The 27828-nt window shown below is 46.6% G+C and overlaps 2 protein-coding genes across 2 annotated transcripts; one reads left to right on the top strand and one right to left on the bottom strand.

Moving 5' to 3' along the window:
- Window positions 1-651: 651 nt before the first annotated feature.
- Window positions 652-7293, bottom strand: NPHS2 (NPHS2 stomatin family member, podocin). Its single transcript, XM_056356135.1, has 8 exons — window positions 7013-7293; window positions 5807-5910; window positions 4799-4871; window positions 4418-4500; window positions 3355-3558; window positions 2674-2729; window positions 1764-1842; window positions 652-1069 (listed from the first exon to the last, which is right to left on the bottom strand). The coding sequence occupies exons 1-8, from the start codon at window positions 7287-7289 to the stop codon at window positions 791-793; spliced, it is 1155 nt and encodes a 384-aa protein (XP_056212110.1). The 5' UTR covers window positions 7290-7293; the 3' UTR covers window positions 652-790.
- Window positions 7294-9449: 2156 nt separating this feature from the next.
- Window positions 9450-27508, top strand: TDRD5 (tudor domain containing 5). Its single transcript, XM_056356209.1, has 12 exons — window positions 9450-9457; window positions 10149-10387; window positions 11394-11802; window positions 12588-12726; window positions 15475-15695; window positions 16606-16812; window positions 18408-18474; window positions 19392-19592; window positions 20787-20948; window positions 22856-23002; window positions 25442-25658; window positions 26477-27508. The coding sequence occupies exons 1-12, from the start codon at window positions 9450-9452 to the stop codon at window positions 26674-26676; spliced, it is 2217 nt and encodes a 738-aa protein (XP_056212184.1). The 3' UTR covers window positions 26677-27508.
- The last annotated feature ends 320 nt before the right edge of the window (window positions 27509-27828 follow it).

Raw genomic sequence — 27828 nt, 5'->3', positions numbered from 1 at the left:
CAGTGGGAGTTGGTTAAAGGGATCACCGCTAAAATGTTTAAATGCCCACAAGTTCAGACCTTGTCCTGCCTCACCCCCCAGTGGAACTGAGCAGCAGCACAGCCTGCCTTTCCTCAGCTCAGCTGACGTGCCTTGCAGGGAAGTGCCAAGACTTAAAGGCTGCCTTGTCCTCCTCTTCCTTTTCCTCCTAATTTAGAACTAGGGCTAAATACCTTGGCTGCCTGTGTGTGCACGTAGGCGCGCACGGGTGGCGACTGAAACCCCACATCCAGGACTTAGTCCACGGGACTCAGCTCGCTCCCTTGTTGCAGAGCCACTAGGCTGGCAGCACCCACCAACCCGCCTGCGTGCTGAGCCGCTTCCTGTTCCCCCACCGACTGTCGGGCTCCCACCCTCGCCTGCCTGGCTCTTCGGGGGGACAGGGGAGCATTTAAGTACCTAGGGGCTAGCCTGTCCTTCCTGCCGAGGTGATGGGGCAAGGTGATCAGAGCGCAGGGCCCAGGCCCCAAGTGCCTCTGGCCCTGTGAAGGGGAAGGGATGATACCCCACTTCCTTCAACCCCCTGCTCACACACATGCCAGCCCTGCTCCTTTTACTCCATATTTTTCCCTTTCCAAAACAAGAAGAGGCTTCTTCCATGTACATCCCACTTTATATTACAGGCCTGGGCTGTCTTCCCTCCTGCCTCCAGACCAGGACCTGCTGGTGGGCTGCCAATAGTCCACCCTTCTTGCGCCTCTCTGAGCAGGACTGACCAGGGGCAGTGTGGCAACCATTTCTGGGACAGCTCTTAGAGCATGGGTGAGTCCTTCTTGTCTTTGGGGCTTTCTGGGAGCTTTATGGTGCCTGTGAGGTGGCTGCTCGCTGCCGGAGGACTGTGGGTAGCCGGAGAGACCAGGTTCATGGCATCCAAAGGCAAGGGCAAGATGAAAGCAGCAGGTTTCTCTGCAGTAAGGGAGTGCAGTGCATGGAGGTAACGGAGCTGAGCAGCCGCAGGGGTGCTGGACAGGATCTCAGCTGCCATCCGCAGGGACTCAGAAGCAGCCTTTTCCCCCTCAGCAGCAATCACCTGCCAAGCAGGAGAATAAGGGTTTCTGTGAGGCTGGGAGTAAGGAGCATGGACTTAAGGGGCATGAAATTCCCAGAGACGGTGTGATTATAACAGTTCTGCTCTCTGAAGACCATGGTATGTACTAGACGTCTTGGTACCCCCAAAAGTTTGGGAATTCATGTCTAACTTGTTTTTTACTAGGCCCATCAGGGCTCATAGTTGGGCATACCTTTGCTGCAAAAGCATGGGAGAGGGCAGCCCCTGGGCTAGCATTGTGGGAGGGGTGCTGGACACCAACCTTATCCAGGCTCTTGCACAGCTCAGTGCCAAGGGATGGAGACCAGCCTGGGCTGAGCAGGGTGCAGGGAACATGACAGTGGTGACAGCCCGGCACTGGGCTTCTAGGGAAGAGTGAAACCCTGAGGAAGAGATCCCTATGGGAGTCACAGTGGGCCTGGGGATAACTCCAGACCTCTGTGTGTGTCTGTGTCCTACCTGGAGACCAGATACCAGATCTGGAATTCCACTGGGCTGGCCCAGGCTCTTGCTGCATCTCCCTTTGCTAGACACAGCTCTTGAACAGGAATTAAAGGAAACATATCTCACCAGAGCTGTATCCTTGTGGGGCATGCCCCAGGGACCTCAAACCAGAGGTGGGAAAGGAAAGAGGGGGGCTTTAGAAGGAGATGAGAAGTATTCAGAGTTGGCATACCCGCACTTTGGCCTGTCTCTGGGCCTCCGCTTCCACAGCCAGGGATTGCCGGACTTCAGCAGGCAGCTGCACGTTGTTGCTGTGGTAGTAAAGGACAGGGATTAGCTGGGCTCTAGGTTCTCCTGGCAGCACTGGATGGTCAATCGGGCTTGGAATGGGCTCATCAGTCACTCTCTGCAGAGCAGTTCACACATGCTCTTTGTTCCCTGGGTGTCCCTCTCCATGCATCTCATTTTAGCCTTGTACTACCATTCCCATTCTTCTTTTCCAGCCTCGTGTTCTAATGATCATGCTTGCATGAACACTAGGCAGCAGAGACATCTCTTTGTGCCTCTGAGGCCTGAAGTCTAAGCTCACTCTTTGTGAGACAGCAGAGAATCCGCTGGGTAGACTGCTCTCGAGACAGGCACAGGAATTTCCTTCTGTTCATAGATTTACTCATGCACTGCTTGGCTCTCTCTTCCATGGCCCTCTATGGGACGAGCCAGTCCCACCTTTCTGCATGGTCTTCCGAGTGATGAGCCCATCCCTACCAGTGCTAGCACCCCGAGGCCTTTGATCTAGGGTGGGGCACAGAGAGTTTGGTGCCTGCTGCACCTCTTGGGCTGGCAGAACTGGGTGCAAACTCTGCCTGCAGCAGCAGTGAAATCGTGATGAGATCCCGGCTAAGGATCCTGCCCTGGCTGTTAGTGCAGGAGCAAGCACAGCCCTCATGTGGAAGTTCTACGTGAGGCAGAGGCTGAAAGGGAAATATAGGACAGGGAAAATAGGAAGGCGAGAGGTGAGGCTCTGCCTTCTGCAGAATAGCTGCAGGGAGAGAGCCAGAGGCAAAGCAGGAAGAGGAGCAGGCAGCAGAACAGGTACTTGCAAAGGGCCAGGGAAGTCCCCTCTACCAGCAGTTCCTACCTACATTTCTGTTCTCTCCACTTTGATCCCCCAGCAGCCTGTGACCGCATCCAAAGCCACCTGTGAAGAGGAATAATTTTAGAGCATGGGGAGAACACCAGCCCTGGCCTAGGCCCCTTACAGGGAGTAAGACAGTGCAGGGACATTAATTTAAGGAATTTAACTGCAGGACTGTAAGGCAGATTTATTAGTTTTTGTGTGCTATTATGTGAGGTCCTCAGAAATAAAATTACTTCCCTTACTTCTGATTTGTGTTTGCCTCAGGGATTTAGCACAATTTAACTAGCCCATATAGGTTCAAGTGTGGAACCAATTCAGCTCCATAGGAATCATTCAGTTCCTGACTGGTGTCATCTTGTATGTGTGTCATGGCCACAAAGAACTGCTACTGGATATCCCATGTGTACTGGGTTTATGGCAACTCACTCGGGCTGCAGAATATATTCTGTCTGCTGCTCACCATAGCCACATGTGGGGGCCCACACTGTATATCCTTCACCTAAAGCGATCAGTGTCAAAAAAATAAACAGAAGGAAAATTTCCCATTTTTCTGTGAAGGAAACACATGTTGTTACTGCACCCTTCTGCAAACCGGTGTCTGTGATTTTGAGGGGCTGATGACCTGAGCTGCTTTGTGGAGCCTCATTTCACCCCTTGCTCTGATGCCTCCCCCCTGCAGAAGCACCTTTATCTCCTGGCTGATGCTTTTCCTCTCCAAGAGAAGTTCAGAAAAAGCTCGATGTGCCAGGAGGCGTTTTGTGGTTGTCTGCACCAGCAGCTGGATGGCACTGGAGATGCTGGTCAGGGTGGTGAGGAGAAGAGAGGCATTCTCCAACCGGTAGTAGCAGACAGCATCTATCTCCAAGGTAACCATGTCTTTGGTCACCACCTAAGCAGAAGACATTAGGGGAGATGGAGCTGGTTCTGACAACTCTAAGGTAGCACGGAAAGCACACAAGACAGTGAAGCCTATCCAGACAGTTAAGTCTTTGTAGTTTCCACCTCTGCTACTGACTGACCTTGGGCAAAGGATATAACCTCTAGATCTCAGTTTCCTGAGCAGCATCTTTGTGTCTGTCTCCTCAGTACAGCTGCTGAGCTAGAGACTGTGAGTAGGTCATAACACTGCGTTTCCCTGCACACAGCTGCCTGGTCCATTCCTGTTCTGAGAGCATAGGCTGTGTCCTGAGGTGTGTGCTCGGTTATTGTATCTCCAGAAGGATTTGCTGCACACCACGGGGGTGAGCCTGGAGATGCTATCCCACAAGGACTGTCCCACTGGCAACACAGCAGAACAAACAACATATCCCAAAAGGAGAGGAGGGGCTGTGGCTAGGGACATTGCAGGTGCAAGGGTTAGAAACAAGGGTTCAGCCCTTTCTTCCTCCCAGGCTTATACAGGAGCAGAGTACCACCCTTATATTGTTGTAAGATCTTAGTCTGAGCTTCTGTCCCTGCTGCAGACACTCCTCAGTGTGGTAAGTAAAAGAATCAGGTCCCGTATCTCTGGCCCAGCAACTCTCTGTTGGTCTGTATTACCACTACAGCATGTCAAACTGAATGGGATTAAAAGCAGTAGTTTTAAAAGAGAAGAAAATTCACTCTGGTGAATTTTTAGCCTTCCCTTTCTGAGGTGTTTGAGATGTTTTTTCAGACTTTTCTACCTAGAAATGAAGGCTAGAAGCATAAGGTATAATAATGTTAGAGACATCCAAAAAATTAATAGAGAGAGGGGGTGTCAGCCATACCTGATGGAAGGGGATCTCCAGGGTTTTGAGGCGGAGGTCTATCTTGTGGTATGTATCCAGACAGGGAAGGAAAAAGAAAAGGCCTGTGGGAGGAAGAGAAAGGCAGCTAGTGATCATCAGAACCACAGAAATTGCCTCTCCTGCTTTGGAGAACAGGGGAGGGTTTGGCATGCAGAACTACAAAGGAACAGTAATACATGGGCTCAAATTCTGAGTCTGCTTCTGTGATGGGAAAAGCCATTAGGCCCTTAAGAGGAAGGGAGCAAAGACATCCCATCTGCTATCTGGCCATGCCTGCTTGAAGGGCATTGGCATGCAAGCTCTGGTAGAGCATGAGGAAAAGGAGCAACATGGTTGTGGGGAGCTCAGTAAACACCTTACCAGGCCCTTTGGCTCTGCCGGGAAGGAGATGCCCAAGTCGGAAAACGATGGCTCTTTCATACTCCCGCACTACCTGCAGAGGGAAACAAAAGCTAGGCTGGAGAGGAAGGTGTAGGGCTGGGGAAAGGGGGACTCTCCAGCATGGAGGAAGTCTGTTCTGGGAAAGCCCTGCAAAGTGAGGATTTCAGCAGGTATGAGCTGGTGGCATCACCTCTTACTGAGTCCCTTTACCCTAGCAAAGAACCTGCCCAGAACTACTGGCTGGCCTAGTGTGTGAGCAGCCCACAAGCAGCCCTGCGACGGCCCGAGATTTGTCAAGAGCAGCCTGTGTGAGAGCTGCCCAGGGTTTCCTGGGATGAAGCCAGCCAGCAGCCTGCTTCCTTATAGCCTGGCCAGATGTGAACACCCTGAGCTAAAATTTTCCATGTTGGTTGTTTTCCTGCAAGGGAACCTTGTATGTATACGCACACATGTGTAAGATCTGGGCCATAATACTGATGCTTTTGTTGATAACAATATGTACATGAAATTTCCTGAGAAGTGGAAATCAAAATATGCCTACTTGTAGCCATGCTATAAATCTGAGAAAAGGGGAGGAAGAGGGAAAATGCACTATTAACTGAGAGATCGATCTCTCGTAACATTTTTAATTCAAAACCTATTTACCCTGCTGCTGCAATGCAGCCATCTCTGGGCTGAGTAGGCTAAGGGTTGTGTTTGAAAGTGAATGGATTCACAATTTGTTTTAAAAAAAAGAGGAACTGAAGCCCCAGCCTGTTGATACTGCAGCAGGAGTATCTGACAAGCAGTGGCTGGACCCTTGTGCAGCCCTCAGCTGCAGCAACTTGATAAAGGATAAGTCAAAATTAATGATGAGCTGAAAAAGTGTAAACAGGACCTTAGACCAAAACAGCTTTATGCTCATGTCTGACGCAGGCTGAACCAGTGAGTTACATCCACATCAGACAGCAAATATTAAATCTAGAGAGGGCCCACGACTATTCTCACCTTCAGGCAGAACCAGACAGAAATGGGGAAGGTCATTATGATGAACAGGAAAGACAAGATGGTCAGAAGCCACTCACAGATGCCCAGACCAGGAGACTTTGCACCTAGGGAAAAATCCAACATGACTGTGTTAGGAGAGGACTGCTCCCAAAATACCGATGGCCTGACAAGTGCCTGCACAGATAAGCTTCATTGTTGTCCTTTGCATAGACCCGGTGTATGACCCATTTGGCTCTCTCTGGAGCTGGGTTAAAGAACACCTCCCTGCCCCAGGTGACCAGGAGGTGCTAGGATAGACCGATAGTGTCTGTCTCTGCTTTACTGGCAGAAACTGAGCCATGCTTCTCCATAGTGCTTTGACTAGAGAGCAGCCTTTAGCTTGAAGGCCTGTGGCTACCAAGCCATGTTGAAAGGCTTGGAATGACCAGCTTGCTTGGCTGAGCTGGGATCCCAGAAGCTTATCTGGAAAGATAAGCTAATGGCAAAGAGAAAGATTCTAAATAAGAGGTAGCTTTCAGCATGCACAGTCTGAAGTGCCCTTCCCTGTCAGAGTATCTCAGGTCGTTTTGGAATAGGATTTTAGTCACATCCCAGCCCCCCAACGCAGTGAGACCAAGCCACCGGTGCTGCTGAAATCTCCCTGTGCTCTACAGCGGTCACACCAAAGTGCCAGAGGCCGACTGAGGTGGTCAGCCCCAGGTGAATATTACCTGCTACATCTCCCCCAAAGTGAGTGTGGGTCATCTTGCTCTGGGTGCCCTTTGTTGTGCTCCTGCCTGAGGGAAAATCTTCAGGTATGGCATGCAAATAGATAGATCAAAATAGATACACTGCACTGCAGTCCTTTGGGCTATGAACTGGCATGAGGGCTAACTCCATCCACCTACAGAAGGGCAAGCGAGAAAAGGAAGAGAATAGAACATGAATAGAACTGGGGAGTAGCAAGCTGAAGCGTGAAGGATACTGGGGATGTAACTGGGTATTGCAAAGTTCATTGCTGTGCTAAACAGTGCTGCTCAGCCTGCAGTACTGACTGCAGCAGCTGGCTGGGAGGCTGGCTGGAGTCTCCCATATCCTGTCCTAAGGAAAACCATGACTGTGCAAGGTAGGTGTGATGACACCACGCAGAAAGCGGAGTTATACTGTGACCCACACAGGGTCAAAAAGTCCATAGCTTTCCGTCCCCTTCCCTTCTATAAGCCATACCTTCCTGTTGCTGCTCGCTGTCCAGCAACGCCATTGCTTCCATTTCTTCATCAGATATCACATCATCCACGTCCACCACTGTGGACGTGTGCACCCTACCATCGGTCCCTGTGGTGCTCTTGATCTCCTTTGCTTTCTCCTGCTTTATGTCTCCCCTTCCTTTGCCAGCTTCTCTGCTGCTCTCCCTCTTCTCTCGTTTGCTTGGTGTAGCGGAGGACTCTCTCCGTCTCCTATGAGACTCCCTGGAAGAGCTCCGAGACCTCTTATCCATCCTCATCTATGTCGAGGAGCTTGCAGCTGCCTGTGGGAGTAGGATGAATTCGCGCTTGAATTTATTGCTGCAGGCAGGAAAACCAGGCAGAGGAGGAGAGAAGGGGAGGTGTCAGATCAATGAGACTTGTTTCAAGTTTACCACAGGCTTGTCAGACATAATGGACAGTGAAGTGAGCAAGCTGTTTCCCAGCTGCTCTGCTCTCATTACACACTGCTGTGGAGATGGGAAGGAAGGGTGGACCTGGACAGGGTGGACTCCAGGAGGACATTCTGTGTGCATCTTCCTGCCTTTAGAAATAAAATACCATCAGAAGCCCTCAGATGATAAAAATCATGTAGATGGTTTCAGCAAAGCTGTTGAAAAGCAACCTAAAAGTTACTGCCACACATGTGGCTCCAAAGATCTCCAATGGTGAAAGTGGCCCAGAACAATAAACACGAGGGTGAAAAACTTTTACTGGGGAGACCAGTGGCTTACTCAGGAGTGTTTGGAGGGGGTGTTGCAGAGAATGACTGGGTGCATAGCATCTCACACTGGTCTGCTCTCTAGACACCCTCTGGCTGGCACAGCAGAGGGACATTGGCAGCAAACCCGCTCTCTAGGGTTACTTCACATTTTATCAGGGAGGGAGATTAGCTAGTCTCAGTTCAGCCATGAACTTTCCTGAATGGGTGCAAAGTGTGGAGGCCATTGCAGGGTTAGAGCTCTTGCATCTAAATTGTCAGTGTTTGTGTCTGAATGCCTCCCTAGTTTTCTGCAGCAGGAGCATGGCAGAGCAAACATAGGAGCTTTTCCTTCTCATGCCATTCAGCCTGTGGTGACATTTGCAGAAACATCTGCAAAAAGACACTTTTTAAGTCTTTTAAAGTAACTGACTATACTAAGGAAACCAGCACCTGGCTAGAAATCGAACTACAGCAATACAAGGCTGGAACATAAACCAGTGACTTCCCTGTCAATGGGACAGTGCTGAGCTCAGGGATGCCTGGTCTCTGGTGTGGAGGAGCGACTGAGGGAGCCAGGAAGCTCCCTGGGGAGGTGCTGCTCTTGTTTTTTCATGGATTCCTGTTTTATTGGAGACTTGTGGCCTGCCCGCAGTCAGGATATTGCAGGCAGGGAGGGCAGGAGCACCAGCTCCCTGCTTTCTCTGCTCTGTCATGCTGAGTGCCTTGTCAGCAGGTCACTGCAGAAGGGAGGGATGGAGAGGCTAATGGCAGAGAAAAGCTGGGTGAAGATGAGGTGTATTTAACAGTCATACAGTGTTTGTATTTGCGTTGGAAGTGCTCCAGAACCCTTTTTCGCTTTGTGTTTATCACTTGGTCAAGGTGAAGCAGGGGAAGCTGGTCTCCAGCTGCCAAAGGGCCTGTGGCATTGTAAGCAGCAGCTCGGATCTGGTTTTGGCCGGGCAGCACGGATGCTGGTGGATTTCTTGTCAAAAGCACCATGGCATATTTAACACCCACAAACCTGCAGCTCTCTTAGTTTGTCTGACAATTAATTTGACCAGCAGATCCCAACTCCTCTGTCCCCAGGGGATGTTTTTGGCCACTACCTCAGGACAAGAGCAATACTTTGAAAGCACGTGCTGATGGTTTGCAATCTTTACCATCCCAAAATCCACCGCCTTGCCCCCCTTGTCACACTGAAACGTGTGGAAATCACCCACACGGCTGAGCAGGTTTCTCCAGTGTCTGTGAACCCTTAGGAAATGGCCATCACAACCCAGTTTACCACATGCTTTGGCCTTGGGAAAGTCACTCGGTGTCTCCACTGTGGATTTTCCTCTCAGATGGAACTCAAAAACACAAGACTATTCTTAATAACGTTGGCATTTGGGTTCAAACATTGCTACCTCAAATCGGTCCTTTCTTTTTTTTGTCCCACGGCTCTTCCACGACGCTCTAACTTTGGCTGCTGGAAGGGAAAACACCCCTGACACTCTTACTGAGGAGAAGGCAGAGGCGGCAGCCCCGGGGCCCCCTCAGCGGCCCGGCCCGGCCCGCCCCGGCGGAGGGCGCTGGGAGACCCGCGGCCGCCGCCGCCACAGTGGCCCCGCGGCCGCGGCGGGAGGGGAGGGGGGAGGGGGGGTGGAGCGGCCCCGCCCTCGCGCTCGGGAAAGGCGGGAAAGGCGGCGCGCAGGCGCGGTGGGGCTGCCGGGGCGGGATGGCGGGGTGCGTGAGGGCGGCGGCCCGCCGGGGTCCCGGGCTGGGGGTGAGGGGTACGGGAGTCTCCTCAGGGGGTGGTGACCCTGCTGAGGCAGAGGTCTGGGTTTCTAGGGACGCAGGGATCCCTGTGAGGAGCAGTGAGCCTGGGGGGGACCCTCAGACAGCAGGGATCTCCGTGGGGCGGCAGGGTGTGTGGAGAGCCCTCCCTGGGGCAGGGGTCTGGAGGCGCGCTGGGCTTTGGGGGTGCGGTGCTTGGAAGGGCTGTCACCTCACGGGGACAGGCAGCAAATGCAGGCTGAGTCGGCTGGGGACCAGGGGTGCTGGGGGGTGGCAGCTCGAGGGGTGCAGGCAAGGAAATACAGGGGCTGGTAGGCAGTAGCTGTGGTGAGTGTGGCTTGCAGCCCTCTCCCCCCAAGAGCTTTCAGCAGCTAAGTGGTAAAAAGGCTTTTGCCTGTATTTGAGTAGCTGTGGTACTGAAATTTGGAAGTGAATGGACTCACGATTTGTTTTTAAAAAAGAGGACTGAAGCCCCAGCCTGCTGATACTGCAGCAGGAGTATCTGACAAGCAGTGGTTGGACCCTTGTGCAGCCCTCAGCTGCAGAAACATCTGATAAAGGTTAAGTCAAAATTAATGATGAGCTGAAATTTTTAAAAGATTTTTAAATTGTCTTTTGCTTGCTTTTGTCTCCCCTGTAGTGCGGACACTTCGAAGCAGGTGCAGCTTATGGAGTTGCTGAAGAAGGAGGTGAGATCACTGCTAGTGGCTGCCAAAGAGGGCTTAACCCCGAGGCAGCTGGAGCAGGAGTACATAGCCATGATTGGCAGACCTCTCCCTCTACGTGACCTGGGCTTCCAATCCACCTTGGAGCTGGTGTCAAATATGCCTGAAGTTGTCAGAGTCTGTCCTTATGAGAAAGGCACTTTTATCCTCAAAGGTGAGGTTTTGTTTCCTTATAGATGGAGGAGTTGTTTGCAACCACATACTGGTATGAAGTGATGCCCCAAAACAGGATGTGCAGGATGAATTCCCAGAGCAGTTGGTCACATATCTCGTTATTCTTTTTCTCCTTATAGCTCTGTTTAATTTCTTGTCTTTGATGTTTCTTCTTGTATTTTGATCTGCCTTTTAATGCTTTTCTGCTCTTTTGTCCTGAAGAAGCACACAGGCTTCTAGTTATTTTTTGATGTTTTGCATTCTGCACTTAGTTCAGAAACTACAGTAACGTTTCTTACGTGTACACTAGAAATGGTAAGCATCACCTTTCCTGTAAACAGACTGCTGCAGGAGCCAAAAACAGGGAAGGGGCGCCTCAGGAAAGGCTGTAAATGTTTCCATACCTGACCCCATGGGAGGTTCAGTCTGTATCAAAAAACCTAACGCTTTCCTTTTCTTTGGGGAGGAGCTGTGGAAACAAATGACAGGTGCGAAGAGTTGATTAGGAGGGGTGAAATTGAGTGCTACAGTAGGACAAGAAAAAGTTGTTTAAAAGTGAGGAAAAGACCTGGGCTGCTCTCCAGAGAGACCTTGCCTGGGCAGGTGGGTGCCCTATAGTGAGTGTTTACTGTGATTCCAGCTGAGGGGAGCAATGTGCCGTTTATTGTTTTACCAACAAAATGTGCAGCAGCTGGGTTTCCTCTTGTTGTCCTGTATCCAAGAATTTGACCTACCTTCCTACTTGGATCTGGATTTATAGGTATGAGGGTGGAAATTGATTGTTGGCTGTTAAAAATGGTTCAGGCCAGTTTGCAAAAGGAGAGGAAAACTTGTTGCCCTGCTGGAAATCAGCCACGATTTAATGTGATTGCTTTTGAAGGAGACACCTGCTTCTGAAAAGGGATGAGGGAGGGAAGCAGAAAGAAAGGGAAGGAGACTTGCCTGTGTAGAGCTTTTAATGATTCGTTGTTTCAGTAGTCTAACAGCTTTATTTCTTTTTGTTCTAGCCATTGCAGATGAGACCACCAAAGCGATTGCCAGACTGGTTGCCAGACAGAGGAAAAGTGCTAGGGCACGGAAGAGTGTTGCTGCGAGGGCACATGCTGCTTCTCCCTGTAATAAACCACAGAGTTTCCCTCGGAGGGGCAGAGCTCCTGTCCTGCCAGCAAGAGTGAAGGCTGAGCTGCAGGATCTGCTGAGTTCCTCACCGCTTTTGCTCTTGGACTTTGATAAGGCCTTCTTCAGACGCTTTGGCCGGGCATTCCAGTACACAAAATATGGATTTTTATCCATGTTTGATGTCCTCAGAAGTGTGTCTGATATCATTGTGGTTGAACAGACAAGAGCAGGTTCCTTGCTGACCCTGAAGAAGTACCTGGCAAGTGAGAAAGAGAAAGAGGTACCACAAGGTGAGGCGTGTGTTATTTAACTGTGTTCCTGAGTGTGTTGTTAAGCATGTAGCTCTCGCAAGCACGATGGCCAAGCAGCTGTGTTTCAAGTGAATGTCACTGTGCTTCCAGCTGCTGTAGTAGCCCCAGTTCCCCTAGGTTTTGACACAGAAGGGTGGTGGGGTGCTGCGGAAGCAGCTGTCACAAGGCAGTTGTGTTGGTAACAGAGAGCTTAACTGGAAGTTTTCTGCAGGTTGCCGCCATTTTTTGGTGTGAGGTGAAAGAAGGGACGTTTAGCTTGTTCAGAGTATGGACTTCTTGAATGTGTGTGTGTGTGACTGGAATTTCTAGTAATTCTAGAAAAATGTCTGTTCTGCAGGCTGGTAAAGCCTTTCCAATGCACTTTTTGAGACTGAAGGTTTAGTCCTCGTCTGAACAGCACAGCTACGATGTTCCACAAAACAAAACAGAAGAGGCTGTGGACATCCTCAGTGCTCCCTTAACGGGAGCTATGAGAGAAAGCAGAAAATCACATACAGTTCCTGCCAAATTCCTGACTTTCCTGGGAGTTCATTTTAGCATCATTCTAGCAATTAACCCTTAGCATGCTTACAAGAGCAAGTGTGTTTTGGTTTGGTTTCTTTTACTAATACAGTGAAGGAAGCCTCTCAAGTGAAGCTGTGTGCCTGTGGTGACTCTGAATGCTCCAAGAGATGAGGAAAACAGCACCAGTGCTTTCAGACTTTCATTTTCAGATGTCTTCTCTTTGTACTTAATATGTAACACTGCATTAGTCCAACAAAGAATTAACAGCCAGATTAATGTCTTTGCAGCAGTACCTGCAGTTGAGAAGCCCCCCAGCCAGGGGACAGAGAACTTCTGCCTGACAGCAGAAGAGAAGTCTGAGCCAGTGGAAACACAAGCGGTAGATTTGGGTGATGGCCTCAAACAAGTAAGCGGCTGGACAAGCAATCTGTAGCTTTTTCATGTCTTAATCCAGGGGTTAATAATTTTTTTTCTTTTTTACTGCTTTTATTTGTGGTGTTGATGAACTGCTGCTTCCAAAAATTTTTGTAGCTGTTTTCAGATGAGTCTGGAGGTGACAGACTCATACTGACCTGGTATGTAGCTTTATATGCCATCCAAACTAGGTCTTTTTCTGGTTTCTTGCTGGTCTTGAGAACTATGTTGCACATCATCTGAGGTCAGTTAGGTATAAGCTTGCTCCCTGATAAGAGTGGTGATACATTTTGGTGTGCTTTCTTGAAACTGGACTTAAATAACTTAATCTGAGGCCAGCTGTGTGGAAATTTCCCCTGCTGCAGTAGTCAGGGCTTGAGTGTCTAGCAGAGCTGGGCAGTGGTTCTCAGAAACCTTAATTCCTGCAGTCTCAGCTCTGCTATTTGGTTGGACTTTGAAAATTTTGATTTTGTTTGTTTAGCACTGTATTTTTAGAAAGGGATGGAGAAGAACAGTACAGAGGCTCTGAACTGCCAAACTGGATTGGGAGAATTTTTTGTCCCCCCTCCTTTTTTTTTTTTTCTTTTGAGCATCTTTAGGCCTTCTTGGGAAAATCCTCCTACTGAGAGTTATTCCCTCTGCCAAGCTTGTCTTGTGGCTGTATGCAACTGCACAGTTGGAGCACATAGGTAGGGAAAGGGTCCTAGGAATTCTTCCTGACTTTGGTGTTTTGTGTACTAATGAACTTGGAAGCCTGGGCTTTGCATGGCACTTCATAAAACATACCCTTTAGAGATTTTGGGCAGGCTGTTCTGATCCTTGAAAGAAAAAATTTGGTTTTGGTGTGATGAAGTCCACAGGGAATTCCCCTAGATTAAACTTGTGGGAAGGATGAGAAAGGGGGAATATGGTCCAGGTAGCCCCAGATACTTGTTCTTGCTTATTACAGAGGAAGCCTGTTTAAAGGTCCTTGCAGGGTAAGTCTTGGAGGGTGTTTGTACAACTAGTGTTTGTCATGAAACACCAAGTTTGCCATTTTATTTAAAAAATACTCTAAAGAGGAGGAAGGCAGGTTGGAATGTGTTAGTTTGGGTATACGGTGAACACTTTTTCATAAGGATGCCGCAAGGTGGAGGGGAAAGATGCAAACTGATAGTTACTCTGCTGCAAGGTATCCAAGTATCCGGTTACAAGAGACTAATAGTGGAATTGTTATGAGGGAAAAGGGCTGAGTCAATCTGCTCAGCCCTGAGAAGGCTGAAGTATATAGAGCTGCTGCTCTCAGCAGCTTTTTCTCATTGCCCTGAGCAGAGGAAAGGATGTCATCCACACCATCTGACGGCTGCCAGTTCAGCTTAGGGCGAGGAGTTAGCCAGTCTTGTAAGCCATACCTCTTGTAAGCCTAGTTTTGTAGTGTGTTCTCTTGGTTTATCCTTTTGTTGCTGCTTTTGTGAACACGTTTTTAAGTAGATGTCTTCTATGTCTTTCAAAGAAATGTCAGTTGTCACCACCAGTGTTTGAGCTATATGATACAGATCATTTGTGCCCTTAACAGTCTGATACGAAGAGCATTCTCAGGGCAAAACTGGCCCTTAGAAATGCTGCTATTCACAGGCAATTCTTAGAGGAAATCCATGAAACACAAGGGGGTTTTAGAGGTGATGCTGCTGCTCAGGCAAGAACTCCCTCGGTTGCTTTTTAACTCAAAAATATTAACTCCACTGTTTAACTCAATATTTTAGTCAAAATTTTTAACTCGGGAAAAAAAAATCCAAGGGCATTAGCCCTTGCTCAGTCTGTGGAAGGAGAGACTCTTATGTGCTGGTTTTAAACACAGTTAAAAGAGCCAGTATTGCAAAACCCCATTGTTTGTGGTTGAATTTAGCCATATAAACAACAGGGGTGTGCTGGCAGACAAACTTCCCATACATTGCCTGGTGTCTAATACAGTGATAACTTGTAGCATATTCATGATGAGTAAAACTGAAACAGTTTTGAGTTCTGATCATTGAAGGAGTGCTGGGGTTTGGCACAAAAGAAAGCTCTTGAGGCAGTGAAGGTAGCTGATGTCTGATTAAGGTTCCCATCCACACTAGTTCAAGAGAAATAATGGTTTTAGTAGTTAAAGAATAATGCAAAATTATTCTTTTGTATAATTTGTCTAGAGTGAGAAAATACACAATTTGTAGGTTTTGTTTGTGTTTATCCTTGGGGAAATAGCTCTAGTGTGAAAGTGAGATGTATTTGTGCCTTCTGTCACTTTTGAAACATTTTCAGATTAAGAGTTTTGTTGGTTCAGTCATGTACCCTTTCATGGTCGTGGAATATAGAAATAGCATCTTTTGGGTAAAATCCAACAAACAGGTGGGTTGTGTTTGGTTTGGGTTTTTATGGTGCGGGTTTTTGTTTTGTTTTAGCCATAGCCATTCAATACGTTTGTCTAAATGTGTGACAAGACTTCAATTCCTCTCCTTTATTCCTTGCAAGAATACGAGCAAGGTATTTTTGTTGTACCCCTCTTCACACTGGAGGGAAGGAAGAGAGAGCATGAAAATGAAGGCTGCTATCACAGGGAAAGTTTTAATCCAAGTTTGCCAGTTTGTTGGGATTCTCTGATAATCAGTAATTCACAGGTCCCCAGGAGAGCAGAACGTTTTTTTACCTTAATGGAAAGGCCAGTTATGTGTATTCAGTGCATGACAAGACATGTGAGTGCCACCTTCCTCTTATCCCTTTGTAGCTTCAAGATTTGGAGCAGTCCCTGCTAGACAAGTTGATAATGACTCCAGAAATCCCTCCAGATGCTGTTCAGGACAAAAGCCTTTGCAGTTTACCACCACTGGAGAGAAGGTGCCTGGTGGGAGTCTCTGTGGAATTCATCATCTCTCCTAGCCAATTCTACATCCACATCTGCAGCAGGGAAACATCTGATAAACTGCAGGATATGATGTTTGAGATGAGGTGCGGACGTGCTGTGCTGATTCACTATTACTATGCACTGTGTGTGTGTTTGTGCCGAGGGAGCAGGGCACCCAGCTGTTAGTGATGGGCACTGCTGGCTTGATTACTTGAAATGGAGATGCCAGTGCTGTACTGAAACACATACTCATAATGCTTACCTGTTCCTTTTAACTAGCAAGCAGTAAGTACGATTAATAGCATTTCATGGTAGTTTGGCTGTGTCCTAGACAGTCCTAAACTTTAACAGCCTGGAAAGGTTATGGAGAGGAACTTATTAGCGTTCCTTTGCACCTCTCTATTGTCTGTGCTATTGTTGCTAATGTGCTCAGTTAAGGCTTTTACTTCCATCTCCAGTGCTTTCCAAAAAGCACAGGTACTAGGCCTTTGTCATACCTATATTTGAAAGCAAAACCCCATCAGTGTCTGTGTCAGTTACATTATGCATTTGGGATACTATTCCACCACAACAGTGCTGCAGTTGCTGTTAATTGTGTGCCAGAGTAATTGCTTGATGTCTGTGGGGCACATGTAAGTGATTGCAGCCTCTGTATACAGATCCTCTGTGAGTCAGTACTCCAGAACCTGGTTTAAAGAAGTACCGACATGTCAAGGTAATGTTAAAAATTAATGACTAGAAAGACTGTCTTTAGTCTCTGATTAATCCCCGTTAATCATCTTTTTGTGTGACCCCAAGAATATAATTCAAACTTTAAAAGTTTGGGTTGGCATTTTTTATGGTCATTTCAGTTTAAGTGTCGCAGAACAGAGATGTAAAGAATCTATTAAAACAATTCCTGAGTAACAATACCATGGGAACTTTGAGAAATCAGGAACTATACGAAGCCCTGTTTATTTTGTGTTCATCTCCTGCATCCTACCAAGCACAGTTTCTCTTTATGGTCTTTTGCAGACAGTGTTACTCAAATAAACTTGTTTCTGATCGTTATATCATGCCTGAATCTTCAGTACAACCTGGACAGCTTTGCTGCGTAACTGACTCAGAATGGTGGTACCGTGTTGTCATCCACTGTGTAGTCAATGATAAAGAAGTAGAGGTGTTCTACCCAGATTATGGAAACCTCAAAATTGTCCAAAAGTCTCGGCTGAGATTCCTCAAGTAAGTAAATTACACATAGGTGACAATTGCAGAATGGGTGAGGGTGGAAGAGACCTCTGGAGGTCATCCTGTCCAACCTCCCTCCCAGAGCAGACTGCCCAGGACCATGTCGAGACAGGTTTTGAATGTCTCCAAGGGTGGAGACTCTGCAGCCTCTCTGGCCAACCTGTCCCACTGCTTGGTCACCCTCATGGTAAAAACTCTGCTTTCCAGCTGGTCAGCCCCTAGCATATCATGGTGCATGGTGGTGTTCCTCCCCAAGTGCGAGTCTTTGTTGAACTTCATGAGGCTCCTGTCTGCCCATTTCTCTGTCCTGTTGAGGTCCCTCTGAATGGTGGTGTGACCCTCTGGTGTATCGGTCACTCCTCCCAGTTTTGTATCATCAGCAGTGTTGCTGAGGGTAGACTTTTCCTCCATCATCCAGATTGTTAATGAAGATGTTGAACAATATTGGATGCAGCATTGACTGGGTGGGGTACACCACTAGTTTGTGGCCTCCAACTAGACTGATCACGACCACTGATCACTCTCTGGGCCTGGCCCTTCAATCAGTTCTCTATCTACCTCCCTGTTTATTCATCCAGCCCATACTTCATTAGCTTCTCTGTGAGTATCTTGCAGGACACGGTGCCAAAAGCCTGACAGAAGTCAGGGTAAACAATAGCCACTGCTCTCCCCTCACCTACCAAGCCAGTTGTGTCATTGTAGAAGGTAGTCAGGCTGGTTAAGCATGACTTCACCTTGGTGAATCCGTGCTGGCTACTCCCAGTCACCTTCTTGTCCTTCGTGGGCCTGGAAACGGTTCCCAGGATTAATTCTCCTTCCCAGCGATCAAGATGAGGCTGGCTGGCCTGTCTTTCTTCAGAAAGATATCTCGGCATGTAGTTTCCCAGAAAGGATCTTGGGTTTTATTTCGTAATGGTGCCTTGCAGGCATTTCCTTGCTTACATGCTAATGCTTGAGGTGACATTTAAGACCTGCTTTGCTGATCGCTCTGGGCCCTTTGCTCATCAGCCTTGTCTATCATTCCCTCACAGGGACTCTGGTCTAAATCCTTTCTTATTGCTGCCGTCGCTCCTCAGTGTTTCCTCTTTCTGCTACTTTGGGGCAAGCTCCATGACCCTTCCAGGGTTCTGTGAATGGATGTAGGCATCCTGAATAAACATTAGTCCAGGTGGGATGTGTTTGCAGTGTCAAAGGTAGCTGTTCTCTGCAATTCAGTACCTTTTCCATATTTGCTTCTTCCCCCTCATTTGCCTCTTTTTATACCTGGCCATTTGCATTCTTTGGTTCAAAAGTCATTGTACTCTGTCCATAACTTTGTAATCATGAGGGGTTTTGATGGGAAGGTGCTTGGGCAAAGGAAGGCTTAAGTTGTTGCTGCTGGTTTTGCTGTGCCCAATCTCTGGCTATGGAGTGTTTTCAAAAGCTGCTGTTGGGTTTCAGTAGTAAGTACAAAATCCAATATCTGTGCCTGTATTCTAAGCTGATTTTAAAACCCAGAAGAGGAGGAAGTTCTGCTCTTCTGCCTGGTTTTGCCTTTTTTAATTTTCTTTTTCTTTCTTTAATGGTGATGGCTTTGTTTTGTATTGTAGGTGGTGCTACCTGAAGTTCCCTGCTCAGGCAATCCCATGTTCCTTGGCATGGGTAAAGCCCGTGGAGGTATGTGTTCACATGCAGTTTCATTTATTGACATATATATGAGAGCTATAAAGTAGAGGTTGGTTTTTTCTCCTGATAAAGAGCAAACATTTGGATTAATTCAGGTTCTATTGATGTTTACAGCAGAATTGCTGCTGTTAATGTTCAGCAGAGGATGACTGCTTAAGACTCTTATCTCTGCAAATGATTTCCCTTCTACTGTTTTCCTTGTGATCGGAGTATTCTTGCTTGTATTGCTGCACAAACTTGTTTCTTCCCCTGCCAGTAGTTTTCCAGAGTCCTTCTGAAGCCTTGGTAGCTCCAGCTCTCTGATCTAAAAAAATTCTTCAGTGACAGAGCTTTAAGTGAGATGGTTTGATGCAACAGTGTAGACAAAGAATTATAGAAGTCGTAAGAAAGTTCCTCTGTGCTGGGAAACCTCTTGGTCAAGAAGCCTGAGAAATACAGTCTCTGAAGTAAGGCATGTGAGCAGAGTTGCTGCTTCTGTGTTTTAAAGATATTATTTTAAAAGTTATTTCCGCAGTTTTTTGAGGCTTAAAGAATCAGTTTTCATTGCAATGAGGCTTAGCAGCTCCTTAAAAACTTCTGACACTTTTAACATTTATAATCATATGATTCCAGGAATTAAAAACAAAACCCAAATAACTGTATTTTAGGCAATTGTGATAAAATCACTGGTGAATGCCATCGAACCATGTTTGGAAAAAGGTATTTAGGGTGAAAGGGGGGCTTTTTGGGCTTTGGGTAGCTAGATTTCATTCTGTGCTGCGAAGCCTGTCTGCCTAACTGCTGTATTTGTCTCCCTAGCCTAATAGACATAGCTTAATTGCCTTTCTGACAAATGCCCACAAGGGAAAGTCGCAGGCGGTGGATGTTGTTCTGTTCATAGGAACTTTACCTTCCTGTTTCTTCTCCAGGGTACATGGTCCAGTGCAGCAACTCTGCTATTCAAGGAGCTGTGTAGCTCCAAGCTTCTTGTGGGCATCGTGGATGAGTATGTGAATGGCATTTTGTATCTCTTCCTGTGTGACACGTCCACCGAAGAGGATGTCTACTTCCACTGTGTCTTGCAGGATGGGGGATGCGCTCGTGTCTGCAGAGAGAACCTCCCTTCGCAGGTGAGGAGGAAGGAGTGTGCTGCTGAAAGGGAGGGCAGGGAAAGGATCGATTGGGCACGTGTAATAGGAAGATCTTTAGCTTGAAGCAAGTAGTTTTGTGAAAAGCAATACTAGTATTCCCTGCTTTCCTGTAACTTACTGTTTTGTGACTGCATCCCACAGTGTCTGACTCTATGGTGAGAGCTGGCTTTTTTGTAAGGTGGAATCTGACGATGCAGCAGAGATGTTCTGGTTCAGTAGAATGAATTATTTTCATCCTTAGCTTGCTAGTATTACAGATTCATCGGGAGCTGACACACAGCTTGTATAAATAACATGAAAAAGTAAAATAGCTATGGATGTTCTGAGCATAAGGCCAAACTGAGCTGGAATTGAGAGGCTGTTAAGAGATGTGTCAGTTACTTCACTACCCATTGTTAATTCAGCCAGTTTTGTTAGTCATAAGTTGAGGCCCCAGATTCATCCAAACAATTAATGAGAGCAAGTTGATTAGGTTTTATTGTCTGCCCCTGCCGCTATGTAGCACTACTTTAAGTCAGTTGAGTGAGGAACAGGATAGTTGAATAAATTATTTTGGCCTTGTCTACCCTAGGCATTGAGGATTGGTTTTGCCGTTAACAAACTGAATTATGGAAATGGTCTTGGTTTAAAAAGTCTCTTACTTTGCCAGTGAAAAGTACAACGTAACCATGATAGATTGCACATTGTGCCTTGGACAGACATTCAAGTTGTAAGCCAGCGCAGAGAGCATTTACGATTTAGGCCCATCTGTGTTGTTATCTGAATGTCTCGGCTCAGTTTCAGTAAGAACCACGTGGATACGAAAACCCTTAGAAAGGTACTGCCATGATATTGTATCTCAGCAGAAAGTCAGGCTTTACAGCCTGGAGCTTGTATCTTGTTTTATTCAATAGATGCAGAATGCATGTTTTGGCAGGATTAGACCCTAGGATTGTATTTTTGGGTGTGTCCAATTTTGGGAGGAGGGAGGGTATTGCTGAGTTACTTATTGCTGGAGGGAGAGGAGTTGGTTTTTATGGTTAAGACAATTCCCGCCAGCATTTGCACCTAACTTGTGGGTGGTGTGCTTCCTCATAAACCTTATTAGGAATTTCCTGAATCCTTTTTATTCTTTGTGGTAGTTACAACATGGTTTTCTTGACTATACTGGGTGGTTTTTTTGTTTGTTCCTAGGAATTCGAGGAACTGAATCCTTCAGCCTTGTACGTTCAGCCCAGTGGAAAGCAGGAGAATGCTGAACCGGTGGACCCAGACATTTGCTTGCAGCAGGAATCTCTAGCTGCAGATAGTGAAATAGCAACCTCAGCGCTGGGTGAGGATGAACTGTGTGACCAGGTGGGAGTTCAGCTGTGGTGTAGCTATCATTCAGTGAAATTGGCTCCAGGGGTCAGTAGACATGTAATGGTTTAGTCCCGTGCAGGTTTTTTGTGGAGTTGGTTGGGTATTTTGAAGACTTGTTTTTCACTTCTTTAAAAAGCAAGAGGAACCACGATATAAAAGTGTGCACCATAAAAGCATCTCTAGCTGCTTGTCCTCTGATCCCTTTGCAGGCTTCAGGGAGTCTGTGCTCAGTGATTTCTGTAACCTCCCTCATGCACCATAATTTTTCAGCTGGAGAGAGAATGGACTCTGAGAACTTAGACCAGTTCCAGATCCTCTAGATCAGTTTGATGTAGCACTTTCATGTTTTGCACCCCCAGGAGCCAAGAAGTGGTTTGTTTTCCCTCTCACATCTCGGGTTTGGCAAAGGATGTGTAATAACTCAGGGTATCATTTCAATGTGGGAAAAGACCAGAAGAACTAGTGGTATATTATTTCCATTAAAGGTCTTTCAGGTAAGTTTAGAATAAGCAAGCGATTTGCAATCCTGGTTGTTGCAGGGGGTTAGGCTACCGTATACAACTACGGCTTGTTACCTTAAAACCCAGGTCTTAAGGGCAAACTACTGTGGTACTGTTAGAAACGCCAGGAACACTTGTCTACTCTCTCGCTCTACTTTTCTGTGTTATTTAAATGGTAGTATTTTAATGACACACTTTACTACAGGGGCCAAAGCACCTCTCAAGTAAGTGTCAGCTGTTGAAGTGTTCAGCTGTGGGCCTGCTCTGAGGCTGCTTTTCTGACATTTCTCAAATAAAAGCTAGTGCAATGTTCGTAGCCTGTAAAGCAGTCATTTTACCTAGGTTTTGTTTTAGCCAACTGCAATTCTGTGATAGAGAAGCTCTAAATAAGCTGTATATCTTGGATAGTAATGTCTGTGCACTGTTGATACATCATCTGAACTGAAGGACGCAAACCAGGAGCTTTAGGTATGTGGAAGAAATTAGTGTGACGAAGACTGCAAATCTGAGTTTACTGTGATTTATTTTTTTTAATGGAAAAAATCTGGAGAGTACCCTAACTAGTTAACTGTAGCAAGATCCATTTCTGTAAATGTCAGATGTAGCTGGTGATTGGGAGACTAGAGGAGTGTAAATGCTTCCAGGTTTTCTTACGTCTGATTTCAAGAGTCTTATTAGAATCCTTTTCCAGAAACCACGGTCCTCTAGATCTCATTGTGTAAGACTAAATGTTTCCTTCTCTGCTGTTCTGTTTAGCTGTCAAAAATGTTTCCTTCTCTTCCTGAGTGCATCACTAACATGAACATCGGTGACTGTTATGAAATGGCTCAAAGTGTTTTGAACTGGAATGAAATGTGTCTAATACAACACTTGTTACAGTTAGGTAGCATTTTCTGGCAACTCCTTTTAAGCAGTGGGTAACTCCCTTTGCCTTGTCCAATCTTAGATTTGCCTAGTCAGGATTAACGACTCCCCCCCCCCCCCCCCCTTAAGTGCAGAATGGCTGGACACTGTGTTGTATCAGCTCTGCTACATTAAGACACTTATCCATGGTAAAATTTCTTAAAGGCAGCAAGCAATAACCAGAAAATACTGTTTGAATAAAACTGTACTTCCCAAGTGATAAGTTTTACTGTGGAGGAGAGGAGTCAAAATCACAGTTAGTTTCTTGGTCACATTATTTCCTGTCCTTCCATGTTCTTTCTGTCCTTTCTACTTAGCCCAGACTTCTCCGGATAGAAATGTTAAAACTCTGAGCAGAACAGGAAAGCTCCTTGGCATTTCTCTCTCAGTTAATCTCCCAAGTGTTATCATCTGATGGCTCTGTAATTCACTCCAGTGTGTCCTGCTTTCTTCTACCCATGCTAGCTATACTTTTTCCTGGTTTGTCCATCTCCTTAGCAACTACACCTGTCTACTAAGAAGGAAATATGGGATGTGTGGCCACTTTTGGATGAAGCGAGCATGACAAGAACAGCAGACCAAGACCCTGAACTTGGACAGGAGGATACAAACAAAACTTCTACAGAGCTTATGGCAGTGGTTAAGGTAAGGGCATTTCTCTCAGCTATTGCTGTGAAGAGGGATTGTTCTTGGTTTTAGATTATTTGAATAACCATTTGATTGCTTTGACATGTTTGGTTGGTTTTTTTTAAAAGTGACTGGCAAAGAAAGAACTGGCTGTTAGCATGGACTCAGAGCTATACATTTTGCTCTTTCCTGTTTCTGGTGTTATTGGTGATTCACTAGGCCTTCACTGACACATCAAGGTGGTGTGGAAACAAGACTGTTTGAGCACTTTATAGATCAAACATGGCCCTTCTTCATTCCTCTATTTCCCCTGCATTCACAGTCCAGAGGGTTACTGGGAGTTATTGTGGGGCTGCTCTGGGCCATGCAGAGTCTTCCTCTTCCCGAGTTAGGAGGGTGTGTTTGGAAGGGCTGCGTTTTAGGCTGTGCTTTGAGGCATTGTGTGGTGCTGGTGTTGTGAGATTGCTTCTTAAGTAGTAGTTGATGATGAGTCTAGCAGGGCCTGCAGCGTGGCATTTTGCAAACACTGTGCTCTGGGTTCAGCAGGGAGCCAGTATCACTCAGGATTTGTTGAGACCCAGAAGGCAGTGCAGAGCTGGAAATGTGAGTATGCCTTTCTAGAGTTACAGTTTCTCTTGCTTATTACAAGAGTTATACAGTTAACTCTTTCTAGAAGGATGAGGGGGAAGTTGGTTCTCAGATAGTCTAGAGCAGCACTGGAAGAATCAGTGTGTCTGAGGGATGTTACCTGAAAGGCGTGGAGAGAAAGTAAGCTGGGAAAAGAGACTTTGAGAGAGTGGGCGAAGAGGAAAGATTCTGGTAGCAAGTGCAGGGCTAAAGTACGATGAGATTAGATGAGATGGAAGCAAGTAGGTAGATAGCTATAGGGTCCTTGTGAGATGACTTAAATGCTCCCCTGCAAGTATTAAACTATGTGAGTTTCAAAGCACCGGAGTTTCCTAGCTGGATCAGAAAAGTCTTGTGTCCCTGGCTGTGATCCCTGTTACAGTCTTTAGAAGAAGTGACAAGAATTTCTATTGAGGAAGACTGTGGGATGAAAAAATAATCCTGCCTACAGCTGTCAGGGCGAGAAAAAAGGCACCAGTCAGCTAGTTATGAGGACAGACAGGAGGATTTCCTTTCTCTGATTCCTGCTCATCTCCTGACCTCAGGGTTTTGTGGCACTTGCAGCATCACTAAATGGTATTCCCTCCTTTTCAGTTTTCACTGCCCATGATTACCTTTTCAGTGGTGGTGTTCTTAATTGTGTAAATCAGAAGGAAGAGTTGATACTGGATATCTGTTCTCATTTGCTTCTTCTGTAAACTGAACAGTCTCCTGTTATAATTCTTTCCATCCCAGCTTTTCCCAGTGCCAGCAGACGTTTTTATGTCCACCCTTGCACGCTGTCTGTTTCTGCTTTGTTCTGGAGTGGCAGTGACACTGCCTGTCTGCCAACAAGGATAGCGTGGGTGGCAAGAGGAGATAATCCTCTTCCAATCTTGTTCTTGTCCTAACATACCTAACACAGTATTTTTTTTAATACTTGTGAGGCAGAGGTTTTCAGTGGAATGGTGGTATCAAGCTGAGTAGCTGGTTAATTAGACTCCAGTGATGCCTGTCAAATTCTGTCTTGGCATCCTGTCAGCACTGACTTCCTGCTGCCCAGCCACGTAGCTGTCCTCGCTGCTTCAGAAGTGCCTCATGGTTCACTTGTGAGGGACAATTTAAACTGCTTAAATCTGCTTGTGTAAAACCAATTGGTTTGTTCTGGGCTAATCCTCTAAACACTCTCACAAATGGGTGAAGCACTTCTGGATGATGATTCACTCCTTCTAAAGATGGATGCCTTTCTTCTGCTGCCTGGACAACAGAAGAAACCTAGAGAGCAAGCACCTAATTTTTTAACAGCTACAGTTGGGCAAGGTGAATTGCTGCTTGTCTGTAGTTTCACAATTTTTCTCCTCCATACTGAGTTAACAAATACAAACATTGGCTTTAGTACAAACATAGCCTGTCTGTGGCTGAGACATGGGTGATCATCCCTGAAACTTAAGTTTCATTTGTATTTTTAAGGAAAAATGCAGAGGGACTTCCTCTGACTCTGTTCCTGCTCCCTTGCAGAAACTCCCTCTGTCCCTCTCATCATTTGTTCAGCGTGGGGCTGCTGAGAGATGAGCCAGCTGTTATTCTTTCCTAAGACATGGTGATTTGTATCTTGTAATAATGTCACTTTTCAGCTTGCTGTGCAGGAAAAGCTGCCCTTTGGCCAAGGTTGTGAATAACTAGTTTTTGGTTGTTTGGGGTTTTTTTCTTATATTGTTTTTTAAATCATCCAGTTGCTGACATTTCAGTTCTTTGTGAACTTTAAGAGATAATAAAGATTAAGGCAGCTAATGAACAGAGGGAGTGTGCACTAATCATACCCTCTCCTGAGTTTTTTGAATACATTTGCAGGCACCTCATGTTCTTGGAGAGTCTTCACTGCCTGCTGTCTTATTCAAGTCAGTGGAAGACTTCTATACGGCCTTTATCTGCGCCAGACAACCAGCAGAAAAGAGCCAAGATGACACAGATCAGATAGAAAGATTTTCCAACAAGGCCCAACTTCGTGAAGCTGTACATCCCTCTGTTCTGCTTATGGCAATGCCATTTATACTGGACAACCGTAACGGTACGAATAGATTTGTCAGTAAAAGTTAACACAGCAGCAGGCTGAGCAGTCTGTTACTGTGCTATGAGTCTTGCAGTCACTGTTGGCTGTCCTAAGACCGGTGCTGCTACTTTGCTAGAACAGATGAAAATGTTGGTGTTTCTTGGGATGGAGATGCAACAATAACAAATAGCTGGATGCAGTACATTGGTTTGACCTTTGTGCAGCAAAATGGGTTTCTAAATGCTTAATGGGAACAAATGAATTGAAGATTATTTCTTTTTGTCTTTTCAAGACTGCTGCTGCTTTCATGCAGAAGTCTTTGTTTCTCTGCTCCATAAGTTAGCCTGTGTTTATTTCATACTGAGAGTCTCTCCATCTCCCAACTGAAAGGGGCAAAAGCATTTTTTTAAATCTCATAAGGTCCCTGCGTGGGTGTCAGTCTTCCATCTTTCCAATGGTGAAAGTATTTACAACACCCATTCGAGAGCTGCTTGATTTACGAAGTAGATCAAGTGACTTGCCAAAGGCAGTGCCAGTTTGTGCCTTGGAACAGAGCTGTCTGCCGTCTGTCTGGAGTGGAGGCCCAGTTCTCCAGGCAGGGGCTACTCAATTCATGTCTGATTTGCCTGCCTCTGGGGAAATGGTGGTGAGCACTGGGAGGAGAGAGAGAGGCTCTTTCTTGGATTATACCATGCCAGGCTCATCAGATAGGTGTGCAGTAGAAAGTCCTCTTGCCATGACCTCGTGAAGCCTAGGCAAAAGGGTTTTTAAACTGGAGCTCTTAGAATTGCCAGTGTAGATACCGTCTTTCTTTTCTGTGTTCCCTCCTTATGCAGATGAAGAGAAAATGAAGAATAAAGACCTTCCCGGGAGTCTTGCAGTTGGCCTGTGTGCTGCCCGTGGGCTGTATGACCAAGGGCCGTCTTGGAAACTGTATGTCCCTCCTACCACACTGTCTGCAGTGGTGGCAGCTGCACGCTTAGCCACTTCCAGTGACTACTTCCAATGGCTCCCCAGCCTGAGAAAGAAGGTGTGAAAAGAGGGGAGAAGATGAAGCAGCTGCCAGGGAAGGTTGCCTCGAGCAGCAAAGGCCTTCTGTATGACCATGCTGTCATTTTCTTTGTTCAGGAACATTTAATCCCTTGAAAAACCTAGTCTGACATCTTCTATAGATGTGCCCAGTACATGGGATGTTACTTTTACTTTCAGGAAAATATTTTGTTTTGTTGTACTGATTTATTGCTCTTTAATGTAATGTTTCAGGAAAACACCTGAGTGTCACATTGTGTTATATATCTTCTAAGTTTAGGAGAGGGAAACTGGCTACCTGTCCCTCCCTCCTTCAGTACTCGGTAAGTTTTGGTATTGGGTGGGGGAGATGGTTTTGGTTTTTAACACAGTGGATGCTCTACACACGCTGCTGTTAGGAGAGAGAGCTGGTTGTATCCCAGCTCAGGCCTCAATCCCTGGAAGCGCTGGTAACTTGCAAAATGAAACCTCCTTCCCCAAGAAGGTGCTCTGATTTGTTGGTGAATTAGGATGCCACATGTATGAAGTGTCAGGAATCCCATGTTACAGGCACTGAATTAAATAAATCTGTAAAGAACCCAGTGAGAGGAAGCTTGAAGCGTGATGCTGGCCTTGTTTATGTAGCTCCTTGCTGTGGCAAGAAATCCTCTTGGGCTTAAGTCTAACGCAGAGAAGAGCTGTGAAAGTACAAGTGTCCTGGTTGTGAGTGCTGGCGTTCTGCTGGCTTGCTGGTGCCTAGACTGTTCCCTCAGATCTTTGGGGGCTTCGAGGGCCGCCCTGTGCCCACCTGCAAACATGCCAGAGGTATGCTTCGCTGCAGGCCACCAAGAAAAGCTCAAGATAGCATTTAACATTAATACTGGACTGAATAAAAGCCCACCATAAGAAGTGTGATTGGACTAGGTCGTTAAAGCTCTCTTCCAACCCAAACCTTTCAGTGATTCTACGACTATTTTAATTTCAGCAGTTAGGAGTGGGTTTGGATGTGAAAGGACTAAAAGAGAGAGAGGGAGGAAGAAAATCTTGGGCTCGTTAGGAAATGACTACACGTTGCAGAGGCACAGAGATACGGAGCTGTGGCTCGAGCAGGGGCTGTAGAACCCGCGGGGAGGCTCAGAGGGTGCCTGACTTCTCTGGTCCCATGTGCAGGCCGGGGGTG

Source organism: Falco biarmicus, chromosome 11 (assembly GCF_023638135.1).
Source record: "Falco biarmicus isolate bFalBia1 chromosome 11, bFalBia1.pri, whole genome shotgun sequence".
Taxonomy (NCBI): Eukaryota; Metazoa; Chordata; class Aves; order Falconiformes; family Falconidae; genus Falco; species Falco biarmicus.
The sequence above is the reverse complement of the archived record's forward strand: the minus strand, read 5'-3'. Positions and strand labels throughout refer to the sequence as shown.

What these genes read in the sequence shown, in the direction of transcription:
- NPHS2 (XM_056356135.1), bottom strand. Translation starts at nt 7,289, where the DNA reads ATGAGGATGGATAAGAGGTCTCGGAGCTCTTCCAGGGAGTCTCATAGG. An exon ending in CTGTCTGGTTCTGCCTGAAG is followed by an intron (nt 4,872 to 5,806) that starts GTGAGAATAGTC and finishes TTCCCTCTGCAG; the next exon opens with GTAGTGCGGGAGTATGAAAG. An exon ending in AAAGTGGAGAGAACAGAAAT is followed by an intron (nt 1,843 to 2,673) that starts GTAGGTAGGAAC and finishes TTACTACCACAG; the next exon opens with CAACAACGTGCAGCTGCCTG.
- TDRD5 (XM_056356209.1), top strand. An exon ending in CATGGGTAAAGCCCGTGGAG is followed by an intron (nt 18,475 to 19,391) that starts GTATGTGTTCAC and finishes TTTCTTCTCCAG; the next exon opens with GGTACATGGTCCAGTGCAGC. An exon ending in GAGAGAACCTCCCTTCGCAG is followed by an intron (nt 19,593 to 20,786) that starts GTGAGGAGGAAG and finishes GTTTGTTCCTAG; the next exon opens with GAATTCGAGGAACTGAATCC.